The sequence below is a fragment of the Oryctolagus cuniculus genome, chromosome 6 (assembly GCF_051225735.1).
Source record: "Oryctolagus cuniculus isolate XC-2025 breed Fujian yellow rabbit chromosome 6, ASM5122573v1, whole genome shotgun sequence".
Lineage (NCBI taxonomy): Eukaryota > Metazoa > Chordata > Mammalia > Lagomorpha > Leporidae > Oryctolagus > Oryctolagus cuniculus.
In genome coordinates, this window is record NC_142872.1 from 68,583,273 (window position 1) to 68,599,253 (window position 15,981).

At 42.9% G+C, this 15,981-nt stretch overlaps 1 protein-coding gene across 5 annotated transcripts in view; it reads right to left on the reverse strand.

Moving 5' to 3' along the window:
• Positions 1-225: 225 nt before the first annotated feature.
• CANX (calnexin) overlaps positions 226-15,981 on the reverse strand; it is a 57,675-nt gene continuing 41,919 nt past the window's right edge. For all 5 annotated transcript variants that reach the window (XM_051833807.3, XM_070076511.2, XM_070076513.2 and 2 more), the window contains 8 exons: positions 12,361-12,550; positions 9,830-9,943; positions 9,134-9,290; positions 8,290-8,505; positions 7,452-7,571; positions 4,677-4,800; positions 4,461-4,540; positions 226-2,050 (listed from right to left, as the gene is read on the reverse strand). In XM_051833807.3, coding sequence (XP_051689767.1) covers positions 1,997-2,050; positions 4,461-4,540; positions 4,677-4,800; positions 7,452-7,571; positions 8,290-8,505; positions 9,134-9,290; positions 9,830-9,943; positions 12,361-12,550 — 1,055 coding nt within the window. In that variant the 3' untranslated portion in view covers positions 226-1,996. The remainder of the gene's footprint in view (positions 2,051-4,460; positions 4,541-4,676; positions 4,801-7,451; positions 7,572-8,289; positions 8,506-9,133; positions 9,291-9,829; positions 9,944-12,360; positions 12,551-15,981) is intronic.

Genomic DNA, 15,981 nt, shown 5'->3' on the forward strand with positions numbered 1-15,981 from the left:
GGCCATACCGTCAACAACTCAAAAAGACAATGAAACAAATGGGTTGTTTTTGTTTTGAACCAACTTTGCTAAAGAACCCTGGGAAGACAACAAATACTTTTTTTCACATCTCAGCTAGAAGAATGCAAGCAATGAAATGCAACGTAAGAGGAAAGTGAAGAACACAATTTCTGGAAATGCAATGATTTCACCAGTTTGCTTCAAGGAGAAACCTGCAGACAATACTTCAAGTCTTGCTAAGTAACTGTTTATTTGCACTCAATACATTTGGGAAAGTTTGCTACATAGCTAAGGTCACTGTGACCACAAAACAACAGATGAAAAGGATAAAGCACTGAACAGCAAGAAAAATGCATCCCACCCTCAGAGAATTTAAGTGAACCAGTTAAAAAAAAAAAAAGAATATAAATGATACAACCTTCATCTTTTACAAATATACTTCCTCCCCCAAACCTCCCCAATATAAACACTGTGGCATGTTTATATATTCAGTGCAAGAAGCAGTTTCATCCATACATTTGAAATGCTCTGAAGAAAGACAAAAACTAAAATCCCATCTAATTCTGAATACATTTCAGTGTGGTGTGATAATTACTGCAGTGATGGGGGAGAGGCTTGGATAGCACCCATCCACATTCTACATGAAAACACAAACCTAAAATCACTTTAAAAAAATTCTACAAGCCACATTAAAAAAAATTAACAGGACTGCTTTATTATGTAAATTTAAGATCCAACTGTTACAGGAATTGCAAATGAAGACTTAAAATATTTAGCAGCTACAAAATCTGATAATTCATGCTATATGTCACTCCTCCCATAAATACTTTTATCCTGTGTTCAATTACAGTCAATTCTGAATTGGCTCACCTCTGGATCAGACTTCTAAAGTCTTTCCACAAAGTAAAAGAAATGGAAAATATGTATTCTATCCTGTACTTTGACCCTGGAAAGGTGTGGGTCTGCTTTAAAAAAAAAAAAATACACGTAATCACAATAAAGCTTAACACTATGCAGAGCTTATAATCATTTTCAGCAACGGACTGGAAGCTGCGCTGTGAAGAAAATGCATAGCAGAGGAGAAAGCTGGGAATCTGGGGAAATAGGCAAGGAAAACAGTGTCAACACAGTGAAGAGTGATGAGAACATCTACTCCGGAGCTCACATGTCCTGATGCATCTGCTCCAGACAGGAGCCTAGAACACCCCTGTGTGTGAAGGACAAATGCTCAAAATGCCCAAGGCACTAAGCCACCTCCTCCACCCACTGCTGTCCAGGAACCGAGCAGTCCCAAGGGTAACACACACACACACACACACTTCATGGTCTCACCAACATCAAGTGAAAAGATTTTTTTTCTTTTTATATGTCTATTTTTAATACAACTTAAACGGAACCTTTATATAAATTTGGGCTTCCATCCAATCCCTCTCCTCAATTTCCTTAGGAGGAACTGAGCAATGGAAGCAAGCAAAACAAGATTATAACCACAGATGGCTGCACTCTGACATGATCATCAATCCTGAGGGACAGAGACACTTGAATGTTTTAATACCAAACTTAAAAAAAAGTTATAAAAACTGCAATTCACCCCCCTAGCATTCTAATGTTGGTGTTATTTCTGCATTGACAGATTAATATATTAAATTAAGCCAAAGTTTTAAAGACTGGCAAAGTTCTATCATTCTATTTTAAAAAACAAAGATGTTTAAAAACAAAAACAAAAATACAAGTTAGTTGCTTCATGTTACATCTCACAACCATTATGTTCAATGTTTTCTTTTCTACAGAAACAGGGTCCTTTGTGTCACAACTGCAATTATTTACTGCTAGATGTTTAAAATCACACGGACTAGTGTTCAACTGGGACCTGTTGATGGTGACGTCTTGAGGTTTTCTGAGTGTCAACCTAAGGTGTGCTGGGTCCTCTCCTGGGACCCCACTTGCAAAGGAAGGGGAGGGAGAGGAGATCACAGATCAAGTTCTTAAGATTGTTTCACTCTCTTCGTGGCTTTCTGTTTCTTGGCGATCTGTTCAAAATTTCATCCTCCTATTGGTGGGAAAGAAAATTCATGAATTAGCACCTTAAAAAAAAATTCCATAGATTTTCAAGATCAAGACTGAGGGTAACTCATTTGAGAGAAAAACTACAGAATAATTAAGGAAATGTACCAAAACCAATGGCTGTCTCAAAGGTGGTATTCTAATTTAGTCATTCATTTTCCAAAAACATATTTTTATCAATCTAACCCATATTCTCCTAAAAAGGAAACTGCTTTATTATACAATCTACCAGGCCTGTGAACATCTTAGCCACATTGAGAAGAAAACTGAAGACCATTCCAACAGAAAAATTCAGTTTTTTTTCTCCTATCACAAATCTTAAGATTGTAAAATATCCCATGAAAATTCTGCCTTTACTTACACATATTACATCATTTTTTTTTTTTATGTGAGGCTGTTTGGGGGATATAAAAGAATGTGAGACACAGTCCCTGCATTCAATACCTGCATTTTAGTTAAGGTATAACATATCCACTGAAAATACGAAGAGTCCTTGAAGTTCATGGGAAAATGGGGATGGGGGTGGGAGGACAAATGTTTGAACAGAGCACGTAAGTGCCTCTTAAGATGTTGGCATCACATACATATCCAAATGCCTCAGCTTCCCATCCAAGAGTTCTAGGCTCTAGCCTGGCCCAGTCCTGCCTGTTGTGGACGTCTGAGGAATGAAGTAGTAGGTAGAAATCTTTCAAATAAAATGAAAATAAATAGAAACTAGTGAAAGGTACTTTAGTGCAAAAAAATTTTTAAATCTAGGTTTTTTTTCCAGAATATACTTTCGCAAGCTTTCTGAACACTCCTTGTATAAATAAGATACAAATATCATTGACTTTTATCAGTGGGAAGGCAGAGTTGTGGTAACAGGAAGTGGAACCTTAGGAGAGCTTCAGTCTTAGAAGGAAGAGACGCAGACTTGCTGGAAAAGGGACAGATGCCAGCAAAGGCGTGGGAGTGGACATAGATGCTTTCCTTCCTCTCACACCCACAGAGCCAACCTACCTCAAAACCTCCTCTCCTACCATCGTGCTCTAATGGAGACCCCTGCACAGCCCTCTCACAGGCTGTTTACTCTGCCTGGAATGTTCTCCTGATGCCATCCTCAAGAAAAATTCTTAATCCCTTTTCCAAGTCTTCACTCAAATGTCATCTTTCCAACAAGGTCTTTAATACTGCAACCCCATCAACAACAATCTGTTTTGTTTTCTAACATACTGTGTCCCTATAAAGGCTATTACATGTTGTCTTTCTGGCCTGCTGTCTAGAATTGAAGCCACCAGAGGCAAGGCATCTTTGCCTATCTTGCTCACTGATAATGCCTGGTGCATGATGGGCACTCAACAAGTATTTATTAAATGAATGACTTACTGCATGGACAATAGGAACATTTACTAGGCAAGGGGACAGCGAGGAATATGAGACAGACATGATAAATAATAACCTGAGGTCTGAGTTTTTTTTTTTTTGTTTTGTTTTGTTTTGTTTTTTTCCTGACAGGCAGAGTGGACAGTGAGAGAGAGGCAGAGAGAAAGGTCTTCCTCTTCCATTGGTTCACCCCCCAATGGCCGCTGTGGCTGGCGCACCGCGCTGATCCGAAAGCAGGAGCCAGGTGCTTCTCCTGGTCTCCCATGCGGGTGCAGGGCCCAAGCACTTGGGCCATCCTCCACTGCACTCCCGGGCCACAGCAGAGAGCTGGACTGGAAGAGGATCAACCAGGACAGCACCCCGACTGGGACTAGAACCCAGTGTGCCAGCGCCGCAGGCGGAGGATTAGCCTATTGAGCCTCGGCGCCGGCCCTGAAGTTTCAATCTTAGCATTTTATTACATTTCTTTCTAGAACTTTCCACTTATCCCAGAAAACCATTTTCAGCATAGAAAAATACTTGAGATTATGATGTAGCTTAAAGTTAGCAAATAGGGGACTGTGCTGTGGGTTAAGGAGCCACCTGTGATGCTGGCATCCCATGAGGGCCAGTTCGAGTCCCAGCTGCTCCACTTTTGATCTAGCTCCCTGCTAATGTGCCTGGGAAAGCAGTGGAAAATGGCCCAACTGCTTGGATCCCTGCCACCCACGTGGGAGACCAGTTGGAGTTCTAGGCTCTTGGCTTGACCCATCTCCAGGCATTGCAGCCATCTGGGGAGGGAACCAGCAGATGAAATCTCCTCTCTCTTCCTCCTTGCTCTATAACACTGCCTTTCAAATATAATCAATAAATTTTTTTAATTAGCAAATAAAAATGTTGACCTGTATCACTAAGAATCCCACTTTAACAAAATTGGCTCTAATAGAGTTTTTACTGTCATAGGCATTGTATACTATCCCATGAATATATTCTCTTTACTTAAATGTACCTTCAATTTACTGCTTGAAATATAAAAGAATTGCCCGTTGCTTTACCTCTGCTTTAGGTTTCCTATCTTCCTCCTCTTGGCTGACAGTCCCACCATCTTCTTCAGCATCACTCTTTTGTTTCTCCTCTAAAACAGAAGTTAAAGTCAAACACGTGAGCAAAACTTTCCATTTGTTTCAGCATCATTACACAACTCTAGGTCTAAAACAAGCCATTGTTTTAGGGTGTTGGCTTAAGCAGCATTTCAGGGGTCTACTTCTTACCAAGCTTCTCTTCTGCCTCCTCCTCTTCATCTCCCTTGTCCTTCTCCTCCTCCTTCTCTTCTTCCTCCTTCACATCTGGTTGAGGAGCATCAGTCTTTTTGTACTCCATAGCATTGGACTGTTTCTGAAACATTACCCAAAGTGCAATGGTTTCTATCATGTTTTCATTACTACATCACCATCGCATCATTGAATACCTACAGGCAAAGTGCTGAAGCATAGTGGATAAAGCTGCCACCTGTGGCCAACAGCATCCCATATGTGTGCTGGCTGGAGTCCCAGATGCTCTACTTCTGATCCAGCTCCCTGGTAATGTGCCTGGGAAAGCAGCAGATAATGGCCCAAGTGATTGGGCCCCCTGTACCCACAAGGGGGACCTGGATGGAGTTCCAGGCTCCTGGCTTTAGCCTGGCCCAGCCCTGGCTGCTGCAGCCATTTGGGGAATGAACCAGTGGGTTGAAGATCTCTCTGTGTAACTCTGCCTTTCAAATAAACAAATAATAATAAAAAAAAGAAAGATGGGCATGCACGCATGTGTGTATATGGTTCAAGGTGGAGGAATACAAAGAATGACAGGTCTACGTAGCTACACTAAGGCGTGGGTACAGGGCATTGGGGCTAAGGCTAGTGCCAAGGGTAGATTATAAACCTCATTTAGAAGCAGGAAGCCCAAAGATGATTTTCTCTATATGATTGCATGAAACAAGAGCTAGCCAACAGAAACAGAAAGGCTGGTACCTTCACACGCACTGTTTGGGGAGGGCGGGACTGGTGAGGTAGGAAAGGCCAATGAAAAGTCAGATACTAAGTCAAGTGGTGATACTAGAAAGAAAAGCTGGGCTGCACCCAGATGTTGCTTTCACATCTAAATTATCTTTGTTTTTTTTTTAGAAAGCTGCTTCTAAATTTTACAAAGAATAAAAAGAGTGGTGCTATAGATCCGACCCTGATCTGGGCACAGTAAATAGTTTCAGAAGCCAAATGGGCTCAGTCATTACTGAGTACTACATCTTAGTCACATAATTTTTTTTAATTTACTTGAGAAGTAGAGAAGAGACAGAGAGCAAAACAGATGGAAAGCGCTCCCATCTTCTGGTTCACTCCCCAAATGACAGCAATAGCTAGAGTCAAAGCAAGAGCTATGAACTCAATCCAGGTTTCCCAGGTGGGTAGCAGGGACCCAACCCTACTACATGAGCCATCACCACTGCCTCCCAGAGTCAACATTAGCAGGAAGATGGAGTCAGAAGCCAAAAGCCAGGACTTGAAACCAGGTACCCAAATATGGAATGTGGATGTTTTAACTACTAAGCCAAATGCCTGCCCCATCTTAGTCATTTATTTATTTGAGAGGCAGAGTTACAGAAAGTGAGGGGGAGACACAGTGAAGCGTCTTCTAATCGCTGGTTCACTCCCCAAATGGCCGCCAATGGTTGCAGCTGGGCCGATCCGAAGCCAGGAGCCAGGAGCTTCTTCCAGGTCTCCCACACAGCTGCAGGGGCCCAGGCACTTGGGCCATTGGTCCGTTGCTTTCCCAGGCCATAGCAGAGAGCTGCATTGGAAGATGAGCGGCTGGGATGGATGTCGCCGCACAGGTGGAGGATTAACTTACTGTGCCATAACACTGGCCCATCATAGTCATTTTTAACATCACAAGAAGTCCTTGTAAAAGTGATTCCAAGGGGCCAGTGCTGTGGTGTAGCAGGTAAAGCCACGGCCTGCAGTGCTGGCATCCCATATGGGTGTCAGTTCGACTCCCAGCTGCTCCACTTCCAATCCAGCTCTCTGCGATGGCCTGGGAAAGCAGTGGAAGATGGCCCAAGTCCTTGGACCCTGCACCCATGTAGTAGACCCGGAAGAGGCTCCTGGCTCTGGATCGGCACAGGTCCAGCCGTTGAGGCCAATTGCGGAGTGAACCAGTGGATGGAAGACCTCTCTCTCTCTCTCTCTCTCTCTCTCTCTGCTTCTCCTTCTCTCTCTGTGTAACTTGACTTTCAAATAAATAAATAAACCTTAAATAAAAAAAGTGATTCCAAGAGGCCAGTGCTGTGGCACAGCAGGTTAAAGGCTTGGCCTGCAGAGCGGGCATCCCATATGGGCGCCAGTTCAAGTCCCAGCTGCTCCACTTCTGATACAGCTCCTTGCTAATACACCTGGGAAAGCAGCAGAAGTGAGTGCTTGGGCCCCTGAATCCATGTGGGAGACCTGGAAGAAGCTCCTGGCTTTGGATCAGCTCAGCTCTGGCCATTGTGGCCATTTGGGGAATGAATCAGTGGATGGAAGACCTTTCTCTCTTTGTCTCTACCTCTCTGTCTTACAGATAAATGAATCTTAAAAAAAAAAAAAAAGAAAAGAAAAACAAACAAACAAAAACCAACTCGTGATTCCAAAACAAATTCTTTTTTTTTTTTTTTTTTTTTTTTTTATTTTTGATAGGCAGAGTGGACAGAGAGAGAGAGAGACAGAGAGAGAAAGGTCTTCCTTTGCCGTTGGTTCACCCTCCAATGGCCGCCGCTGCAGCCGGCGCACCGTGCTGATCCGATGGCAGGAGCCAGGATCCAGGTGCTTTTTCCTGGTCTCCCATGGGGTGCAGGGCCCAAGCACCTGGGCCATCCTCCACTGCACTCCCTGGCCATAGCAGAGAGCTGGCCTGGAAGAGGGGCAACCGGGACAGAATCCGGCGCCCCGACCGGGACTAGAACCCGGTGTGCCGGCGCCGCAAGGTGGAGGATTAGCCTATTGAGCCACGGCGCCGGCTCCAAAACAAATTCTTACCTTTCCAGAACAGCAAAAGAGGATAACAAGGAACACGGGCAGAGCCACAGTCAGAATGTAGACCACCCAGAGCCATGGGCGCTCCTCCGCTGCCTCGATCATCTGCCCCACCACACCTGGCTGAAAAACAAAATACAGGGCTGATGCACACCAAACACAGACTGCACTGTTGTTTCCACTGTTACGGCCTACAGCTCACTCAGGCTCCACTTTTTTCAAAAGGAAATAAAGAGAAAAGCTTTGATTTTCCTGCTCCCCTTTTCAGCAGGGTGCTGTCACTTTCGTAACTACAAATGCTGGCTTGTTAATCACCTGAAGATCCAGAGCATGAAGAACTTCTTGATCTCACTATCTCTGGCTCTCTAATTCCCACTTTGGCTACATGACCACGTTTGAAAAATCTATATGTTGGGCAAGCCAAGATTCAATATTTAAGAGTACATCAAAACATACCCTAAATGGCAAACTGAGATATACACATAGACAAACTGAAAAGTGTCCTTCACATAACGGACAGAATCTAAGTCGCTACATTAGACGAATGAAATCATGTCTAAAACTGCAGCACTCACAGGCATATGACAGTGCTATAAGACGTTCACGGAAAGTGAATATTGTGTTTATTCTGATGCAGAAAACACTTTGAAATCCATTTAGTTTTGTATAAAATGCACTTTCCAATAAATTTCTGCAGTAGTCTCCTATGCTTATACTTTTAATGCTAATATTACCAAATAAGGGAAGAGATACACCCTAGAAAAGACAGCTGTTCACAAAGGAACAAGTATTTCCTTACAACAGAAATAAACGTACAGAAGACAATCCAGCAAGCACAAACCTCAGCAGCCCCATCAGCAGCTTTCTTCAGGCCCCACCCATCGTTGGCCCAGTCATCAACCACCCTCCGATCAGCAGAAATGATGAAGTTGTCAAAAAAGATGTCAGAGGTCATGGACCACAGCTCCAAACCAATAGCGCTGAAAGGAGTCATTCTGAAAGGTTCCAGATCTTCAAAGAAATCTGGATTTGGTATTTTCCTGGGTTTCCAGATTCCCTAAGGGGGACAAGGGGAATGTTTTCAAGAAAAATTGTTTCAGATAACGACCAACAATTTATAGCAAACCTGTAAGATGAATTCTGCATAATCAATAAAGATTAAATACTAACTTTGGGAAACCAATGAACAACAGGAAGAAATGATAAATGCTACTGGTGTTTCACACACTCTGTCTCTAAGATTTCTAGACTTTATTCTCAGTTTCTACCATCCTTGACATCATCTCCACAGTGAACTGGCACTTCACTACTTCACAATTTGTATTCTTACCATCTCATTTGGACCTTAATCTTTTACTGCTGACATCAAGCAAGGAGCTGATTTTGACATGGTGGAAGCATCAACTCCTACCTCAGTCCTCTACCCACCACATGACACCATCACCAAACTTGAGATTCAGATCCTGTGGCTAAAGCACCCTCCTTTCAAACATAACACATAAAGCAAATCTAACAGCGATTCTCTCCAGCTTCTAGGTCTCCCTCTGTAACTCTCAATCCACTAAGCTCTCTCTCACCTTAGGATCTTCATTCAATAACTTGAACAGAGTGATCAACCTGGGATCACACAGCCTAGTGAATACAGACAGATCAAGGAGAACAGCAGAACTGTAAGAGGCACAAACCTGGTAGTTAGGATTGTCAATCATGGGAGGCTTCCATTTGCCTTTATAACTGGGGTTGTCAATCATGGGTCGCTGCCAGACACCACAGCCAGGGGCTGACTCGCATTTAGGGTTGGCAATCTGAGGAGCCTCCCATTCACCATCCATGTCTTCATCCCTGTGGAGATATTCAACAAGGAACAAGTAATATGGGGCTCTGTGATGCTGTCACGGGGCCACAATATGTTAATACCATCTTCTCTTGTGTTTCTATTTCCAGTAACAGCTTTTCACGATACATTTTAAAAAAAAAAAAGGTAATTAAATTTGGTGGACTTGGCTTAAGTATTAGTTTCATTTAAATTAACACACACACACACATGCACACACGTGTGTGAGTGCGGTGGGCCTGCATCCCACATCAGAGTGCCTGGGTTTGAGTCTCAACTCCTCCAGCTCCTTACTCAAGCTTCCTGCTAATGCAGACCCCAGGAGGCAAAGGCAATGGTTCAAGTTATGTGGTTCCTACCACTCACATGGGAGACCTAGGCAGATCTGCACTGAATTCCCAGGCCCTGGCTTCGGCCCTAGCCCAGCTCAGGCTGTTGCAGGCCTTTGGGGAGAGAATCAGCAGAAGGGAGCTCTCTGTTGCCACTACTGCTATCTCCCAAATAAACAATAAAACAGGTCATTTAAAAAGTTAGCAGAAACTTTTACCAATCCTCTGGCTTCTCTGCATCAGGGTCAGGCACATATTCAGGCTCATCATCTAACCAGCCTTCAGGTTTTGTGGCCTCCTCATCTGGAATCTTAGCAGGGGCATCTTCATCCCTTAAACACAAAAGAAAAAGTCAATTAGGACAACACTAGCAGAAGAATCACACTGTAATCCCACTCTGACTCTGAAACAGAATTCTGAAAATATTTAGGTCTTACTTAATCTGAAAATTTTAAATAATCTTACAAGAAAATATTTATAAATCATGAAACTGAAAAGGGCCTAGTATCCAAAATATACAAAGACCTCTACAACTCAATGAAAAAACAACATCAAAGGATTTGAATAGATAATTCTCCAAAGACAACAGTAACAACCGTGTGAAGAGATGCTCAACATCATTACCTATCAGGGAAATGCAAATAGAGCTATACCACTTTATATCCACTAGGATGGCTACAATAAAAAAGATGGAATAAAAACAAGTGTTTGAGGGGCTGGTGCTATGGCACAGCAGGTTAACGCCCTGGCCTGAAGAGTGGCATCCCGTATGGGCACTGGTTCAAGTCCCGGCTGCGCCACTTCCGATTCAGCTCTCTGCTGTGGCCTGGGAAAGCAGTAGAGGATGGCCCAAGTCTTTGGGCCCCTGCACCCAAATGGGAGACCCGGAAGAGGCTCCTGGCTTTGGATCAGCGCAGCTCCAGCTGCTGCGGCCAGCTGGGGAGTGAACCATCGGATGGAAGACCTCTCTCTCTCTCTCTCTAACTCTGACTTTCAAATAAATAAATAAATTTATATAAAAAAAAACAAACCCACACAAGTGTTCGGGAAGCAGGCATTTGACACAGAAGTTAAAGATGCTACCTGGGATGCCCACACCCCAGTGCTGGATTCAAGTCCCAGCTCTGCTTCTGATTCCTGCTTCCTAATAACGCAGACCCTGGGAGACAGCAGGTGACGGCTCAAGTATTTGTGTCCCTACCAAATACATGGGACTCTTAGAATGAGATCCCAGCTCCTGGTTTCAGTCTTGGCTGTTCCTAGCATTTAGGGCGTGAACTAGCAGAGATGGGAGATCTCTGTCTCTGCCCCTCCAATAAATATTTTTAAAAAGTATTAGTGAGGATATAGCAAACTGGAAACTCATACATTGTTTGTGGGAAAGTTAAATGGTGCAGCTGTTTTGGAAATGTTTGGCAATTCCTTAAAAACTTAAACAGTTACAATGTGATCCAGCAACTTTGCTTTTAGCCATGTACTAAAGAGAACTGAAAATATATATTCACACAAAAACCAGTATGTAATTTTTCATATCGCTACTCAACACCGACAAAATAAAATACAATATTCACTACACAATTCAGTAGTATTCTGTCAAGAACTGAAGTACTGAACTGCACCCTCTTCAACATGGATGAAGTCTGAACATTTACCCTAAGTGAAAGAAGCCAGATACAAAAAAACACATTCTAGATAATTCCATTTACAAGAAATCTCCAGAAGAAGTAAAGAGCAAATCTGGGATTATGAGGGGCCACAGGAAGGGAGAAATAGGGATGACCACATAACACTATGAAGACGTTAATAGCCACTGAATTATATCCTTGCTACAAAAATTACTCCTCAAATAAAAGTTCACCAGCAAGTACCCAATTTCAAAGTTTTACACAGTTGCTATACAAGTGCCACTTTAGTTTACAATCAAAAATATCCTCTGTCCTTGGTCAGAATCTGTTTTACCAACCTCTAGCTTGAGATATAAATTAACTGTATCTCAAGATCACGTATGAGCTCAGCCAGCTCTTTTAAGCTGAACACTCTCACCTTAATTAAGGAATAAAATACAGAACAAGGTTGACTCCAACTTATATTGCCACATACATATATGTACATACCACATGTACAAATAAACTTAACACTTGTATAACGAAAAGTCACTATAATGAAAATCAAGTATGGCTATATACCACACATTAGAGTTCATTTCTCTTCACTCCAATTCTTACCCTACACAAAAAGTCACAATGGTTCTCACCCATGTCAAGTTCATTCCTCCTCTTATGGAACACAATGGTCTTCCACTTAGTTAATTCTCGTCCTACTTTCTTTCAAGTCTCAATTTGATTTGCCCTGCTCCAGGAAACCAGGCCTGGGTTAGGTACACCTGGCACTCTGGTCACTAAGTAGTACCTTCTCAGACTACTTACCATACTACATGCCGAGTTCCTTTACCTGCCTTATAGCTGGACTGAAGCACTGGGTAGGGATACGTCCTTCTGGTTTAGTATTCTATGACCCAGTACAGAGCAGAGAATCGTTAAATGGAAAAAGGCTATTTTTCAAACTAAAATTTAATATTTCAGGACATCAAATATAGATGTGAATTCAAGGGCACATTTGGAATGGCCAAGTCAAGAGCTCTGGGGTCCTGCCACAAACCATCTGTGTCACCACAGGCAAACACTGTCATCCATTTTGGCAGTTCTGAAACACTGTCCTGACTCTAAACAGAAAGCTGCCCGAGACTCACCAGTCATCAGGCTTGACAGCATCTGGATCTGGTATTTTTGGTCTTTCATCCCAATCCTCAGGTTTCCGGTCTTCCGGATCCTCAATTTCACGTGAAGGATTTACTGCAGGAGTCATGTCATTTAGTAGATTTCCGCTGTTCACAACAGACTGGTCAACCAGTATTTCAAAACTATTATCTGGATTCAAGACTGGAAGCAATTAAACGCAATGAAAAACAGTTAATTAACCACTCACTGCAAAGTTCCCTTCACCACGTGACTTGTAACAAAAAGCTGCAGCATAAAAGCATGAGAAAGACCACAGGCACTGAAGTCAGAACATGACCCACCATGCTAGGCTGCTGGGGGCCCTGGTCAAAGGGACTCTTTTCCTTATCTGCAGAATATAAACGCTACTTCCTTTGGTTTCTAGGAATCACAAATAACAGCAGGCAAGTTACGTTTACTTACTGTAACCACCTTCCAATAATCAAGGCCCATGACACTAACCCACTGTTGGTGGGAATGCAAACTGGTCAAGCCACTATGGAAATCAGTCTGGAGATTCCTCAGAAACCTGAATATAACCCTACCGTTCGACCCAGCCATCCCACTCCTTGGAATTTACCCAAAGGAGTTTAAATTGATAAACAAAAAAGCGGTCTGCACCCTAATGTTTATTGCAGCACAATTCACAATAGCCAAGACCTGGAACCAACCTAAATGCCCATCAACGGTAGACTGGATAAAGAAATTATGGGATATGTATTCTTTAGAGTACTATACCGCAGTAAGAAACAACGAAATCCAGTCATTTGCAACAAAATGGAGGAATCTGGAACACATCATGCTGAGTGAAGTAAGCCAGTCCCAAAGGGACAAATACCATATGTTCTCCCTGATCGGTGACAACTGACTGAACACCAAAAAGGAAACCTCCTGAAGTGAAATGGACACTATGAGAAATGGGGACTTGATCAGCATAGCCCTGACTGCTAATGGACAACTTAATACATTATCCCTCATAGTATTTTTTTTTTTTTGTCTGTTCTACTTAATATGACTGGTTTAATTCTGTAATTATCACACAGTTATTCTTAAGTGTTGAAAATTAACTGAAATGTGATCCCTGTTAAACATAAGAGTGGGAATAAGAGAGGGAAGAGATGTATAATTTGGGGCATGCTCGGGCTGACTTGCCCCAATTGGTAGAGTTGGAAACATACCAGGGGATTCCAATTCAATCCCATCAAGGTGGCATGTGCCAATGCCATCTCACTACTGCAAGTGATCAATTTCAGTTCACAATTGATCATAATGAAAGGACTAAGAGTCAAAGGGAGCACATAAACAAGTCTAGTATCTGCTAACACCAACCGATAGAATAAATAAAGGGGAGAGTGATCCAACATGGGAAGTGAGATACTCAGCAGACTCATAGAATGGCGGATGTCCTAAATAGCACTCTGGCCTCAGAATCAGCCCTAAAGGCACTCGGATCTGGCTGAAAAGCCCATGAGAGTATTTCAGGCATGGAAAGCCAAGACACTCTGGCAAAAAGATCTCTGTGAGTGAGATCCCAGTGGAAAGAACAGGTCTTCAAAGAGGGAGGTGCCTTTCTCTGAAGGGAGGAGAGAACCTCCACTTTGACTATGACCGTGTCTAAACAAGATAAGAGTTGGAGAACTCAAGGGGCTTCCATAGCCTTGGAAACTCATAACGGGTGCATAGGGAGATTACTGATGCCATAAACAGGAGTGTCAATTGGTAAAGTCAACAACAGGAGTCACTGTGCACTTACTCCTCATGTAGGATCTCTGTCCTTAACGTGCTGTACACTGAGGCTTAATGCTATAACGAGTACTCAAACAGTATATTTCACTTTGTGTTTCTATGGGGGTGCAAACGACTGAAATCTTTACTTAATGTACACTAAACTGATCTTCTGTTAAAAAAAAAAAAAAAAAGAAAGAAAGAAATTATCAATTCCCAACTTGACTCTCACTGGGATTAAACATGACAATAGGTCTGATCTGATTTCACCATCATTTAAAAAAAATCATCTATTAGTTTTCACTTTATGTTTCTGTGTGGGAGCAAACTGTTGAAATACTTACTTAAGGTATACTAAGCTGATCTTCTGTATATTAAGATAATCGAAAATGAATCTTGATGTGAATGGAAGGGGAGAGGGAGTGGGAAAGGGGAGGGTTGTGGGTGGGAGGGACGGTATGGGGGGGAAGCCATTGTAACACATGAGTCGTACTTTGGAAATTTATATTCATTAAATAAAAGATTAAAAAAAAAAAAAAAAGAAATCACTGTAAAAAAAAAAATAATAATCAAGGCCCATGTATTTATTTTTCCTAGGACTGGTATTGCCACCATTTGTGTTACCAAAATCACAAATTACACAAACCTTTTTCAATGCAGCTCTCTGCTAATGGGCCTGAGAGAGCAGCAGAAGATGGCCCACACATGCCTGGACCCCTGCACCCACATGGGAGACCTGGAAAAAGCTCCTGGCACAGCTCTGCCACTGCAGCCATTTGGGGAGTAAATCAGCAGATGGAAGACCTCTCTGTCTCTCCCTTTGTCTCAAATAAAAAACTTTGATCCAGCTCTCTGCTATGGCCTTGAAAGGCAGCAGAAGATGGCCCAAGTCCTTGGGCCCCTGTACCCACGTGGGAGACCCAGAGGAAGCTCCTGGCTCCTGGCTTCAGATTGGAGTAGCTCCAGCAGTTGCGGCCACCTGGGGAGTGAACCAGCAGATGGAGGACCTATGTCTCTCTCTGCCTCTCCTTCTCTCTCTGTATAACTCTTTCAAGTAAATATAGGCCGGCACTGCAGCTCACTAGGCTAATCCTCCGCCTTGCGGCGCCGGCACACCGGGTTCTAGTCCCGGTCGGGGCACCGGATTCTGTCCCGGTTGCCCCTCTTCCAGGCCAGCTTTCTGCTGTGGCCAGGGAGTGCAGCGGAGGATGGCCCAAGTCCTTGGGCCCTACACCCCATGGGAGACCAGGATAAGTACCTGGCTCCTGCCATCGGATCGGCGCGGTGCGCTGGTTGCAGCGCGCCGGCCGTGGCGGCCATTGGAGGGTGAACCAACGGCAAAGGAAGACCTTTCTCTCTGTCTCTCTCTCACTGTCCACTCCTGCCTGTCAAAAAAATAAAAAAATAAATAAAAAAAAATCAAGTAAATATAAATCATTAAAAAAAAAACATTCTAGGTGGGATTTATGCTACAGCCTGGATCACACAATTCAATGATGTAAGAGGCAAAGCAGACGACAGGATCCTATGCTGCCATTATCAATGATAATGAAGATACTGTCAGGAGACTCTCACACTCTTACATAGTTAAGAAAGCAAGTTAAATATAGCAAATGTAACTTCTATAAAAGTTAAATTTGTTTATATACAAACACATAGCATAATGCTGATATTTCGGATAATTTTAAAATGTTTATATTTGTTGTTCATTTATTTACTTATTTGACAGACAAAAAGAAGATGCAACCTGACAGAGCTGCCATCCACTGGCTCACTCAGAATTGCCCGCAACCACCAGGGCTGGCCTAGGCAGAAGCTCGGAGCCAGGAACTCTATCTAGGTTTCCCACATGGGTGGGAGGACTCCAA